At 25.6% G+C, this 14,193-nt stretch overlaps 2 protein-coding genes across 4 annotated transcripts; one reads left to right on the top strand and one right to left on the bottom strand.

Moving 5' to 3' along the window:
• The first annotated feature begins 4,180 nt into the window (after positions 1-4,180).
• On the top strand, positions 4,181-6,316 carry LOC122533967 (phosphatidylinositol-glycan biosynthesis class X protein-like). 3 transcript variants are annotated; one of them, XM_043664184.1, is made up of 4 exons: positions 4,181-4,274; positions 4,817-4,943; positions 5,773-6,069; positions 6,151-6,316. In XM_043664184.1, exons 1-4 carry the CDS (start codon positions 4,225-4,227, stop codon positions 6,301-6,303), a joined length of 627 nt encoding a protein of 208 aa, XP_043520119.1. In that variant the 5' UTR covers positions 4,181-4,224; the 3' UTR covers positions 6,304-6,316. The 3 variants fall into 3 exon arrangements, with proteins under 3 accessions (XP_043520119.1, XP_043520118.1, XP_043520120.1); XM_043664183.1 differs by lacking the exon at positions 4,181-4,274 and adding an exon at positions 4,306-4,516; XM_043664185.1 differs by lacking the exon at positions 4,181-4,274 and adding an exon at positions 4,679-4,711.
• On the bottom strand, positions 6,087-13,641 carry LOC122533966 (putative inorganic phosphate cotransporter). Its single transcript, XM_043664180.1, has 7 exons — positions 13,318-13,641; positions 10,541-10,674; positions 9,717-10,017; positions 8,757-8,995; positions 8,287-8,436; positions 7,367-7,744; positions 6,087-6,718 (listed from the first exon to the last, which is right to left on the bottom strand). The coding sequence occupies exons 1-7, from the start codon at positions 13,391-13,393 to the stop codon at positions 6,491-6,493; spliced, it is 1,506 nt and encodes a 501-aa protein (XP_043520115.1). The 5' UTR covers positions 13,394-13,641; the 3' UTR covers positions 6,087-6,490.
• Between the last annotated feature and the right edge of the window lie 552 nt (positions 13,642-14,193).

Raw genomic sequence — 14,193 nt, 5'->3', positions numbered from 1 at the left:
AAGAGTTTACGACGCTTCGCAGGAATGCTATTGAGGCTGTATTTCTAAAACTATAAGTGCGGACATTCGGTCTAACGCACTACAAAACTGTCTTTAGCCTCTTCAATTCAATAGCGTCGGCGCCACGTGAGTCGTAAATTCTTCTAACTTTGCTGTCTGAGAAAACGTCTTTTCTCCGACATCTGCTAGCCGCTACATACTTCTTCAAATGTCCGAATATTTTTGCCACGCTACATTTCGACATAGTTCAGTTTATTGTTTGATATTAAGAAAAGTATGTGCAATAAATAAATAAAATTTATGTTACTATAAACTATAATAGATGTTCTATTATATTATTAAAAAATTAGTCCAAATTTACTATTATAAACAATCGAAATTCACAACAATATTTTGAATAGCATGATGTCCGAATATTAATAAGAATCACTGTACGTAGAAAATGAAAAATGTGTTTTCATCAGTAAAACGGTACCGTATCGGTATATATTTCCGTATTTTTACCGTTGTGGACATCAAATATCGATACATACGTATGAAAACATACGTATGAAAATACCGGTATGAAAACCGAAAAATACCGTCTTATACCGGTATTAAAACCGATTTCCCAAATAGCGGTCACGACAAATCAAGGCCGCCAATTCGAATCGTAACTCTTTAACGAGTTAACGCGATTAATTGGGGCCTCACATCTGAGGATAACCGCATATCATCCGCAAGCGAACGGTATGATGGAAAAATTTCACCGTCAGTTGAAAGCAGCAATTAAATGCCACGAAACGGAAAATTGAGGAGATGTTACCCAGGATTCTACTCGATATCCGCATCTCGGTAAAGGAGAATTTGAAGACCTCAGCCGCAGAAATCGTCTACGGCAGAGGAATTCACTTACCCGTGGTGAATTTTTTACAAATAACAGTAGGCTAGCTCATTCTGATTTTACGAAGAGGCTACGCGAGAATATTAGTAAAATCAAACCGGTACCGGGAACCCGACATGGGTCGCATAAAACATTTATTTACAAAGAATTAAACATTATACCGTGGATATTCCTCCGACGTGACATTGTCAGGGGTTCCTTACAGCCCCGTACGATGGTCCTTTCAAAATTATAGAACGTGGCAACAAGACATTTGTAATCGACATCTATGGCAAGAGCTCTCCATAGATAGACTAAAACCCGCTGACAACCAAAATCTTTCAACTACCCGACCACCCAACAAACCATCCGACGAACAGACTGCCACCGTTGGACAAAAAAGCAGAAACAAGGAAAACACGATCCGGCAGATATGTAAGATTTCCGGATCGATTTCAAGCAGGAAAGTAGACAGCATTCGGAATTAGTCACGGACAAATGTTTGGGGGAGTAATGTAGGGGACACGACCCAGGATGCAATACTGTCAAGGCCATGAGGTAATTGTCAAAAAACCCTCGTGGCTCTGACCGTGCAGACTCCAGTAAAACAATAAACTTCCCGATCCTTCGATTGGGAAGAAATACAAAAGGAGTCCGGTGGAGTCGGTATCCAACCAAAGGTAAAGCCCGACTCCAACGCACATTTCTTATTAGTTTTTCAACATCGAAGGTCCACGTCCACGTTACGTGAGTATAACTCCGCAGTACTGCCTGTGCGCACCTCTTACTTCTCCCCTCGCGAATATTTGTTTTAATTATTTAATGTTTGGACGATAGTTCCTTACTGTACATTATTATAAATACTTCTGTTGAAATAAAACTTTATAAAACACTAAAATATCGTCATATATCTCGCAAAATCGATCTGAATGTGTTTACTAAATTTTGTATAAAGAGACACATTATGTAGTGCAAATTATATTTTTGCAGATCAATACTAAATGTAGGGATCAAGACTAAACTTATACTTTACAATTTCACAGAACATTATTAGAATGCGATAAATTTTTTTATACGGTAGCTTCTTGACGTAAAAATAAGTATGTATATCTTTCTCTGATTTGTACTTTGGTCCTTGACCGAACCTGAAGACTGCTCATACCGTCGAATTCATACATAAGGATATAGATTTCAGATTTCCTATTCAAAGCATACTTGCTGAAATGCATTCTAAGAGGATTTTGTCTAATACTGTTCTGTTCGTTAGGAAACGAAAAAACACAATTTTAAATTTAAGATCAGGAAAAGGATTTTTTATAAACAATTATTTTTAATTCTTTTTAATTTCTTTTATTATTATTTTTATTTTTAAAAATTTTTTTAAAATTTCTTGAAATATAAATTTATTTTTTATAGAAAATATAAATTTATTTTTTATTTTATAATAAATAAATAAATAATACAAATTTTCTTATTTTTAAAATATTTTCTTTTTCATTTTGATTGTTTATCAAATATTTAAAAACTATTCAACTCTTATTAATTCAAAAATAACTCACTTTCCACTGTAATCATTGATAAAGTAAAATTTTCATGAATTATAAATAATTTTTCCAAAACAATATTGAATCACGAAACTTGAACGAATTTTAACAAAAAAAATAGAAAAAATTATACTATGTTTTATTTATATGTAGCCTTTCTTTCATCTTAGTTCTCCTATTATTTATAATGCAGCGATAATGAATGAAAGAATAGAAATAGAAGCACTAACAATGAATGAAATAATAGAATAATACGTCCATGTCATCAATAATACGTCCCATTGGCTTTAACATTTATTATTGTATTTTTGTAACTGTTTTTAAATGCAATATTTATATATCTATCACGAAGATTTGTCGAAAAGAGAATTAACATTCAACAAATTATATTTATGAAAAGCGATGATATTATTTGCGTACTTTGTCATTTGGTTTTTTCATATTCAATATAACGGATATGAGAAATTAAAAAAATTATTTTTGTTTTATTTAATTCAAATATGAAAGAAGCATTTTCTTAAAAATAAAAAATATGGATTAAGTTATTTTTGATATCATTTAAATTATTTTATTTAATTCTATTTAAATTTTATTTAAATAAAAATTATACTTTTAATTCATTATTTAAATAAAAATTTGCCCAAATGATTCGAATACAGGTAGTCGATACTTCGGGTCGAATTGAATAATTTAGGTTGAGCTCGGGCGAATTCGGAAATACGAAAAATTCTCTAACGGGTCTGTTTCATTAGTTTAACCATTTCGTCGAGTCGACGGACAGAACAGCAACAGAAATGTGGTAACCATGTGAAACTTTTAGGTTAGGCAACTACGCTTTCATCAGGAAAACCGAAATTTGCCTGTGTCCTTTTAACTCATTTTTTCTTTTGTCATTATGCACAATAGCAAAAGCAATTGGATGAAAGTGTAAATTGACTATTCTCTTATCGATTTCGGTGATTTTTGAATGTATTATGAAGATATTTTGAACAGTTTTTTCCTGTAACGCGTATGTTGGACTTTGTTAGAGGCTTTGCTCTTATTAATCATTAAGGATATCGATTTTTAAATGATATTTAGGAATCATCGAAATTAGTGAAGGAGTGGTTAATCTACAAATTCACCGGTAATCGAAAAGAATGAAGGAAAATACAAATGAGGAATGTTTTAAACTCATAAAATGTTAATACTAACATATACATTATTAAGTCATTCATACTTTATACCATCTTTATTAACAATTTATAACAATAAATGATTTTGGCCGTCGAAAATGCAACTTAGTAAGTTCATCTTAATAAATAACATTGTACTATAAAAAAGAAAATATGTATGGTATCGTTCAAAAAAATAAATTTGACTTCGAAATTTCGAAACGGATGGATTTTGGAAGAAATAATTTACAATACATAATGTGCTTCTTTATTGCAAACAATATTTATAGAAATATTTTAATAAGGTCAAACTTTCATAAAATCGAGTTTACGAGATAAAGATAATTCATTCAAGTTGTGAATTTACAAATTTGTAAATAAAAAATCTAATTATATTGTTCATAAAAATATCATGTTTCAATAAATTTTTCTAATACTTTTAAATAGATGTTAATAGTCAAATATATACTAAATTTTTCATCTCAGTTTTCATTAATCTCTGTTTTAAATCGTTATATTATTTCACTGATGAATCGTTATATTCCTTCATCCATGTTCAATTCAATGAATAATTCTCGAAATAAATCTGGCAACATTGTCCATATTTTTCGATTTTCGCGGTACAAAACTTGCCTGAATCGATACTGCAGGATGTAACACGAAAATGGTAACAGGATCAACAGACCCCAGAATCATTGGCCGAAAAAATACATTGTACGTAAGATCTATTTATATACCTTGTCTATGCTATATACACTCAATACTTTCATACAAAAATTTTCAAGTTCTTCGTTTGTCGTTAAAGTGTAATTAGATATTTAAATGATGATATCAAACTTTATCAAACAGTGGTTTATTCAGATTAATTTATTTTGTATATTTATTTTACAAACTATAAGTTGTGAAAAATTAAATGCTCGCATTTCATTAAAAGTACAAGGAATGGGTTTTCATAGGTTAGATTATATATAGAAGTGTAACAAAAGAATGTCTATTATTCAATTTAATTAGATAGGATTTAATTACATATTGATAATTTTAATTAATTATAATCTTGTGTAAAAAAAGTTATGTAGCGTTAAATGTAGTTAATTATATAAAATTAAATACTAATTAAAATCAATTTTTATGTTATGTTCAAATATAAAAATGTAAGAATTTTAGTTCCAGCAATTCTATTATATAATTATATTAATTAATGTATTAAAATTAACAAAATATTTTATTCTATAATTAATAAAAAGTTTCATTTACAGAGATTTAATATATCAAGTACACGTTGATCAATTTATAGAAGAATGTTACGTAGCTATTTATTTACAACTTCCATCTGCTTTGTATGCTAATATCAATGAATTAACTCATTTAAGGAGATTTAATATTGTAAGTTAAAAAATAAAATATGATTGAAATGGGACATAGATATGAGGTACATAAAACAAATTGCCTAAATATCTCAGTTATTGATAATAGAATCAAAAATTTCAAACTAAAAGCTTGCGTTGAGGTACACAATCTGACATTTTTTATAGGTAGACGCATAGAGGAAATATGAAAGTTAATTTTTTAAATGGATTTATATAATTTTTAAAGCATTAATAAGTCTAAGTCAGCATTTTATATAAGAAATATTAACTTGTTTATCTCTGAAAACCATTGGTAAATATTTTAAGTTTAATTATTTAATATTAATTTTAAATGTATCATATAAAGAAAAGGAAAGATATAGATATTCTTATGTTTGTTGTTTTTCATAAGACAGATTTTACAAAATTGAAATATCTGCTATGCTAATAGTTTTTAGACACAAATAGGTTATAATACTTTTTATAGAAAATGTTAAAAGATGGATTTGCTAATACTTTAAAAATTATATGATTCTATTTTAAAAACAAAATTGATTGTTATATGTATGCTCTCTATGCTTCCTATCAAAAAACTATTATTATATATATATATATATGATTGTGTCCCTTGAGACCAAATAAGTTAAGTTTGAAGGTTTTTATTCCATCACCAATAATATATATTCAAGCAACTTGTTTTAGATGCTTCACATAAATTATTACTATATATTTTCTTTTCTAAAGTAATATATATATATAATTATTTTACTTTAGAAAAAAATAATATAACAAATATAAAATCTGATTTGAATCAAAATAATTTTAACTGTTTTTGTAAAATGTAAATTATTTCTGTACTGTTTTAGAATACAATATGTGTTCATGAAAAGGCTAACATTGAGTTATTTGCAGAAAAAGCACGAATACAAAATGTAATTATTTGTTCAAGTTTAACTCGTGTAGGGTGTGCTTTAAAACTTCCAATACATCAACGTTATCAATATGCTAATGATAGTAATAAATATATGAATATTACTTTACTAAACCCAATATTGCTATTAGGCTGTAGAAAAAAAATTGAAGGCTATAGAGTTTCTAAACTTGATTTGTGCTTTCCATGTGTAACAATTGTACCTAAATGGAGAGAGATTCCATATGTCATGGTAAAAAATAAACTTTATTATTAAAATAGTAGAGATATTTTATTTTTATATAGACAAATATTTTTCATATCCATTTTGCAGGATAAGAAAGATCTATGGACAATACCAGTTGGTGAGACAACTATGTTATATCTAGTAACTTATATTACATTTTTATTAACAATATTATGTACACTATATCTTATACAAACAATTTGGAAATCTGTACCAAAGCAACATCTAAAACATGAATGAAGTTTTAAACAAACTTGTTTGCATAATATAATTATCAATCATTATTTCATAATAAATATTAAATATAATATACATAAATATACACAAACATTTATAAATAAAATAGTGAAAATAATAATACGCCCATTAAATCACAGTATTTACACTACATTTTATAAATTACGTATTCTTCAGTATCATAACATTATCACAACTTTTTTCCTAAATCCATCTTTTCAGTATCTTTTACTTTTTGCACATGTTCATTTTCCACTGATGATTCAGTTGCAATTGCATTCATAGAAATATTTTTTTCCTTTATGGGATCATTCCATTGCTGAATTTTAGATGTACCAAACACAATAAAAATAAAATTTCCAACAAAATATATTGCAGATGTTAAAAAGAACATATTTCTCCATTCTTCAGGACTTTTCTAAAAATTTAAGAATAAAAAATTATCAACATTTGGATTTGTTATTGTTCACATATTATTACATTTTAATAATTATAGTTAATTATATTAATAAACCATCAAAACATTTTTATATATAGATACTATATAGATATTAAGCAATCTAGAATAATTTATAAAAATTTTTAAATAATTAGAAGAATAAAAGCAATCTAGAAAAATAAATTTATGTTCCAAGAAATTTTATTGCAAATTCACCTCAAATTGTCAAGTTATTATTTAATGATATACATATTTAATTTAAAACAATAAGCTGTTATTGCATCTTATGTATCATATAGAATCAAAAAAGTGAACAGTCTTTTAATATCTGAAATATCATTTTAAAACTGCTTCTAGTTGTATTAATTATATATTGCATTCAATATATTACAACTAAATAATGATGGAAAAAATACAATATAAAATTATTATTATGACAAAAAAATTAAATTTTTATCATTCTTTTATTAAAATTGTATCCAATTCAATATAGTTTGTTCATTTTTATTTTATATAACTTTCAGGACTTTAAATTTGCCAATAATAATATAACTAATATAATTGCATACAGAAAAATAAGTTATTTTAGATAATAATAAATAAAAATATAATGTAAATTATACATACCGTATCCTTAATGATAATACTGGCAACTAGTGGAGCCAAAATGCTACAAATATTTGCCACTGTATTTGTAATACCCATCAAAGAACCAGCAAAATTTGGACTAAGATCCATATGGTTAACATTGTATCCACAATAAATAGCAACATTACTAGCAACAGCAAATATTAAGAGCGCCTTTGCTATTCCAGGTTGTTCTTTATTAACATATCCAAGACCAATTAATGTAACCGCTGGAAACCATTCACCAATTGTATTGCAAATCTTTCTTGATGCTTGTACAGTTAAGATATTTCGTTTAATAAGAAGATCCGAAATATAGCTAATTGGGAAACTGCAAATCCATGCTGTTAAATATGGTAGTGCACTCCATAGGCCATTCTAAAATAAAATATAAAATACAAAATACAATAAATTACAAAGTTTATATAATTTAAATATTTAATTTTAAATTTTGGTTCAAACATTTACAAAAATTAATTTTTCATTTCTTAACTAAAAATCCAAAGAAAAAAACACTGCGTTTTGTCTGTTTTTTCATTATAACATAATTAATTAAGCCCTATAGCTAATAAATCCCCCCCCCCCCTCTCTATTCTAACTTCTAAGATGTACTATTAAAATTTCAATTTCAGTTAGATGTAATCACTGGGTTCTTCAACTAAGGGAGTTTAAAAATAATGAAATATGATTACAATCTTTAAAAAAGTACATTCTCATGAATTTTATTATATGTATTAATAAATTAATAGACAACAATTTTAAAAATAAGTTAAAAAAGATCCAATAAAAATAAAAAATAATTATATTAATTTAAATATGCTAAACAATTGGATAAACTTCGTACAATATTATATAATATACCTATGATATACGTATATAAAAATCAACACGAATATGTTAAAGGATTTATTGTTACTCACGTTTTTTATATCAGTATTAAAGACTGATCCAATATAAGAAGGAATTTTGGTTAAAAGCATCCAGAAACCCCAAGTATGAGCAGATTGAGTAACCAATAGTGCCCACATTGGAATACAGGTTAATATTTTAATCCAAGGAATTGGTAATTTCTACAAAAATATTATTACTGTGATTTTATTTAGTTTAAATATATGTGTAAAATATGACATATGTTTCTATTTTTTCTTATATAAAATACCTTTCTTTTTAAAAACAATAATAATGGAATGTAGTATATTCTGCAATTAAAATTATTTGTATTTACATTTTTCTTTTGTCTCTAGTATGATATATATATATATATATATATATATATATATATATATATATTATGAGAGTTTAATGAGAAAAATTACCATGCATCAATTTAGTTTCTATATTTAGTCTCTATGTTTAGTATATGTAGATATTATATACTATATATTCTTACCTCTTCTGTTTCTATTATTCCAAGACTACTTTCAATATATTCTTTTTCATCTTGTGATATATTTGAATGTTCGGCAGGTGATTCTTTCCCAATAACATAAAATAAAACACTGGAAGTAATAGATATACAGCCCCAAACATAAAAACAGCTAGGCCATCCAAATTGAGACGCTGACAATTGACCAGTGCTCCATAAACAAAGTACATTTCCAATCCAGCCTCCGGCATACACAAATGTTGCTAAAAATTGCATACAACAAATACATATATCAAATATTCTCAAATAATATCAAATATATTCTTCATTTATTTTTTCATATATATAAAATTAGCATCTGTTTAATTTTATCACTCATTCCAATAAACTGATTTTACTAAATTTTCAATTCATTATTTGTATTAATTATATCATTTCATTATACACAACTATGTACATATACACAAGGTATGTAGAAATTGTATATTTAAACCATAATATAACCTTTGAATAGATAAAGATTTGTTAAAAAAAATTATTTAAAAAATTGATCTTGAAATTCAGGATTAATTTCTTTATGTTTACATTATATAGTATTCATCACGAGAAATAAAAGTCTCAAAGAACAATGAATTGTTCTTTTAGAAAATTTAATCGTAATGTACAAGTTAATATTTTATTAGTTCTTATATAAATATTATATTAGTTTTTATTTGCATTATTTAATTTAGTATGCATTGTATTTGCAATCAAGATGAAAGTAAATAGCGTATTATTAATAACGAAATACAAAATGAAACTGTTCAAATGTTGATGCGTAAAAGCCAATCTTGTAAAAATATTTTAAGTAAAAATTATAAAACTGATGAATTGATTTAATTCAGATTGTTGGAATTAAAAAAGTAATATATTAAATGTGTCAATAAATATCATTAATAGTTTGCGCTAATAATTAAAATTTAGACTTCAATTACTAATACTTACAAATTCTTCCTCTTTCTTCCATAGGCACCCATTTTGAGAGTAATGTATGAAGACACGGTAGAACAGTGCCTTGAAATAAACCGGCGATTACTCTAGTAACACAAACTATTTCCCATCCACAATATTTAGCAACTACGGGAATTAAAAGCGTTAGCAAACCACATGCGAATTGTGCTAGTGAAAAAAGTTTATGAGCTCCCCAATCTCGTGCCACTATACTGCCAATAATTTGTGTGCACACGTATCCCCAGAAGAAAGAACTCTGAATTATATCCTTAATCCTGTCATCCCATGGAAATTCCTTCAATGAAAATGATTAAAACTGTAAAGAATAACTTCAAAAATAAAATATTTTTTAACTTCTACTTTTAATAATTATTATTGCAATATTTATTAAAATTAATATTATTTATTTAATTAAACATATATATAAACACGCACTTTCACGCACAGACATAACATATACGCAATTATACATATATATATGTATAATTAATAATTAAATTGAAGTAGGTGCATTTGTATTTGAATTTTGTAGATATTTGTGTATTTTATAATTTTATAATTTTAATGATCATAGAAAATAACAGATATTATTCTAACTATGAGACTTATTAATTGCATCTATTATTCAAACTATAAGTATATAATGTAGTAGTCAGTATCACTGATCATAGATATTAATTTTCTCTTAATCGATACAGTATAAAACTATGCATGATTAATTACAAAATTATTCTGTAAAATATTAATGTTCTGTAAATATTCTGTGGTTAATGGAAAATAATTAGTAAGCAGACTGAAAAATAAGAAAATGGTCATACTTCAAATTCAGGATTTGCAGACTGAGCATTAGTCATTGCTTCTAACGTCACTGATGTAGTTACTCTAATAGCATAGCAACAAAAAAAACCTAATGCCATCAAAATGCCCTGTGTGTGTCTACATCCATACCATGCTGTAAATTAAATAAAATTGTAAATATTAAATAGAATTTTTAATAACTAGAAATAATTAGACACATTAATTAAGATAGCAAGAAAGGAATAACATGCATATGTACATGTAGATAATTTAATGTCAATTAAATTAAATATAATAGAAAATTTAATGTCAATACTTTGAATTTTAAACTATTATTCTAAATAAATAATATATTTACTACATAAAAAAGGTTATAAAAAAATATTAATTAAGAAATAATTATTTATGTAACATGCCCGTTTTTGAAAAGGCTTGTATTTGAAATTAAATACTAATATATATTAGAATACGCAGGAAAATTAATTTTTATTTTCCACAAGATTAATTACAACTTCATCATTTCAGTATATAATTATAACAAAAACTTTTATTAAGGAATTCTTTGTAGATCATTTTATTTAATTTTATTTAATTCTATTATACTTATGATAGGTATGACATTCTAAATACTTATCTATTTTTTATTTTATTCATATGTCTAATGTACGTTATATGTCTAATATCTAATGTATGTTAATATGTAATTGCATAATGTTATTAAAGTAAAATAACTTATTTATCCTAAATTGATACATTAGAAATTATTTTTATCAATAATATCCAAATGTTTGTTTCCAAATGATATTCGTTTACATATATTTTTCTTAAGGTCTATTGTTATATGCAGAACTGCGTTTGAAAAATATATATATTTTTCATGTAACTTTATTTTTTTCATTTCACCAGTTTTCATTTTCTCCCATTAAATCAGTAATTCTTAACAATATACAAGTGTCCTGCGATATTATGAAAATTTACAAGTTTCGTAGAGAAAATACAAGAGTGATTTATTATTAGATCTATTATTAGATTTATTATTAGATTTATTATTATCGTATAAATTTATCTTTTTTTATCTGTCGATTTACATAATTAAATAATATTCTTTAAAAACTAAAAAATGATTAGTTTCTACTATTGCTGAAATTGATTTAAAGAAGTTTTACCAAAAAGTTATTTTATAGTTTTTTCAAATATTTTTTATTACTTTTTTGTTTATTATATAATTTTTAATATAAGATATGAACATGCTTATTTTTAAAAAGTGTCAAATTTATGATCTTACTAATTTTAGTATTCTGCAAATTTTTCTTATAATCAAAAATTTTCCGTGGCTTCAAAAAAACAAACTGCTTTAAATAAATGCTAATAAATGCTAAATAAACTTTCACATAGACTGTTAAAATTCTTTTTTCTGTAACATATTTATTTATGTTAGATTACATTTATTTTCTCTCTTTTTCCTTTTTCCTTCCGAGTTAATTAATTAATTTTGCTATAATAAATTTTTTACTGCACTTTCTATTATCTGTGTCATAAGTTTTACCAGTAGTTGTTTGATAGTGAGTTATCGTATGATTAAACTCTGATCGAATTCTTAAATGATATAATTTATCAATCGAAATAAGCTATTGCATTCCAGAATCGTGCAATGCAAAGAATGCGGACGAATAATTCGTTTATTTCATATTTCTAGGACATCACGGGAAATCTGACATTGACGAACTGATGGCGTCATGTCTTGGAATTCAAAACGATTCGTCACGTATTTATGCCATGCACATTAAACAAAATACATTATGTTCTTAAATATCTTTGCTATTAACGAAGATTTAATACCGACAAGCAGATTTTATGAAGAAAAATATTTCTATACGTATGTTAATATAAACATTAGTATTGTTGATTGGATATTAATAAATAATAAATTAATTAATATTAATTGTATGTATATTAATGTATGTACATAAAAGAATAATAAAAATACTAACATTACAAAATTATTTCAGATATTATAACAAATAAATATAAGATATCAAACATGTTAAACAGTCAGGAATTAACGATCTGTTCTCATTGTATGTTTAACATTTCATAAATATATATATATAATATTTCATAAATGTATTTACAAAAATAACAAATAAATTTGAGGATAAAAATATTTTCATACTTACTTATACATTAATAAAACACTTTCGATTAAACGAATTTGTTGACCATTCATAAATATAAAAAATGACACAAGAGAATAAAGACACGTGAGAAGCACAATTTTAAATGAGGACAAACGTCATCAATCTTCGCATATGTCGTGACAAATAAAATTTATCTTTTATCAATATCACTAAATCAAAATCAGTCATTGATCTTCGTATTTCGATTTTATCTTCTGGAATGAACAATTCCATCATTAAATTTTCTAAATTAATGTTATCAAATATACACAAGGACAAACAAAAGATCATTAAAAAGATCGTCAGAAATAAATCGATTATACGTATTTATTTTTATGATATATCTTTACATTTCTAAATCTGAAATTTATCTATGAAGAAATCATATTTGTTTCTTCAATGACAGCAACTTAATCCGAGATCATTATTCTTCGTGTTAACGAATTGAAAAGTATTAATACTTGAAATACTTCAAAATTGAAACAAATCGAATTAATGTGAAATGCTATATGTACATCAGGTAATAACATATATATTGTTATATGTAGTGTAGTTATGGTATATATAAAACCTACATATGTATGATAAAATAAGTTTAGCCTCAAATTTTAGATAAATACCTTTTGGTTTGGATGCCGATATCTGCATCCGTTCCGAGATAGAAATGATAGAAATCCTTTTTATCGCATAGGACATATTGTTGACAAAGATATTCGAGCGTGCACACAACTTGTCAGATAGGGTCGAGTTCAGAAGTAAATCGCAAAAAAGACTCTACAATCCATCACGGTCGATCGTGACTTTATAGTCCAACACCGAAAAGAGTTTCTCCCACTCTTATTTTTCAACTTGCATGTTCTGCATGCGTACACATTATAGTATATTATCACTTTCTTCCCTTATCTAATTCAAAAACGAGACACACACATTGTTCTAGAATACAATGATACTTTAAAATATTATAAGATTAAATATACAAATATATCAAATTTATATATATCAAACTACATATATGTGCATATTTTATGTATACATATATGTACAGGTATTTATTACGTTAAAAATAATAAATAACATAATAATTATATTACCGATCTCTTAAATAAAATTAAGTTAGGCAAAAATATCACTTAAAGAAATACTAGTCAAAGATTAAAATAATTCTTAATTACATTGTCAAATTTTGGATAGAAATCGGTACGATGATTTCACATCTTGAATTGATAAATCTTTACTGATTACAAAGCAAAATCTTGTTAAAACCATTATTGGTATTAATCAATATCTATATAGATAACTTACATATAAAAGTACTTACTATCCAAACAGTCATATTATTTCGTTATATCTAAATATTATATTTCCTAAAAATACAATAATCTAGATATTAATATGTTATTTTCATATTCGTTTACTTATGATCACATTTGTTTCAAGTATTCACAACGATGTTATTTTGATGAAAAAATAATATTTTAATTATAATTATTACAATA

This window comes from Frieseomelitta varia, unplaced genomic scaffold (assembly GCF_011392965.1).
Source record: "Frieseomelitta varia isolate USP_RPSP 00005682 unplaced genomic scaffold, Fvar_1.2 scaffold_564, whole genome shotgun sequence".
Taxonomy (NCBI): domain Eukaryota; kingdom Metazoa; phylum Arthropoda; class Insecta; order Hymenoptera; family Apidae; genus Frieseomelitta; species Frieseomelitta varia.
The sequence above is the reverse complement of the archived record's forward strand: the minus strand, read 5'-3'. Positions and strand labels throughout refer to the sequence as shown.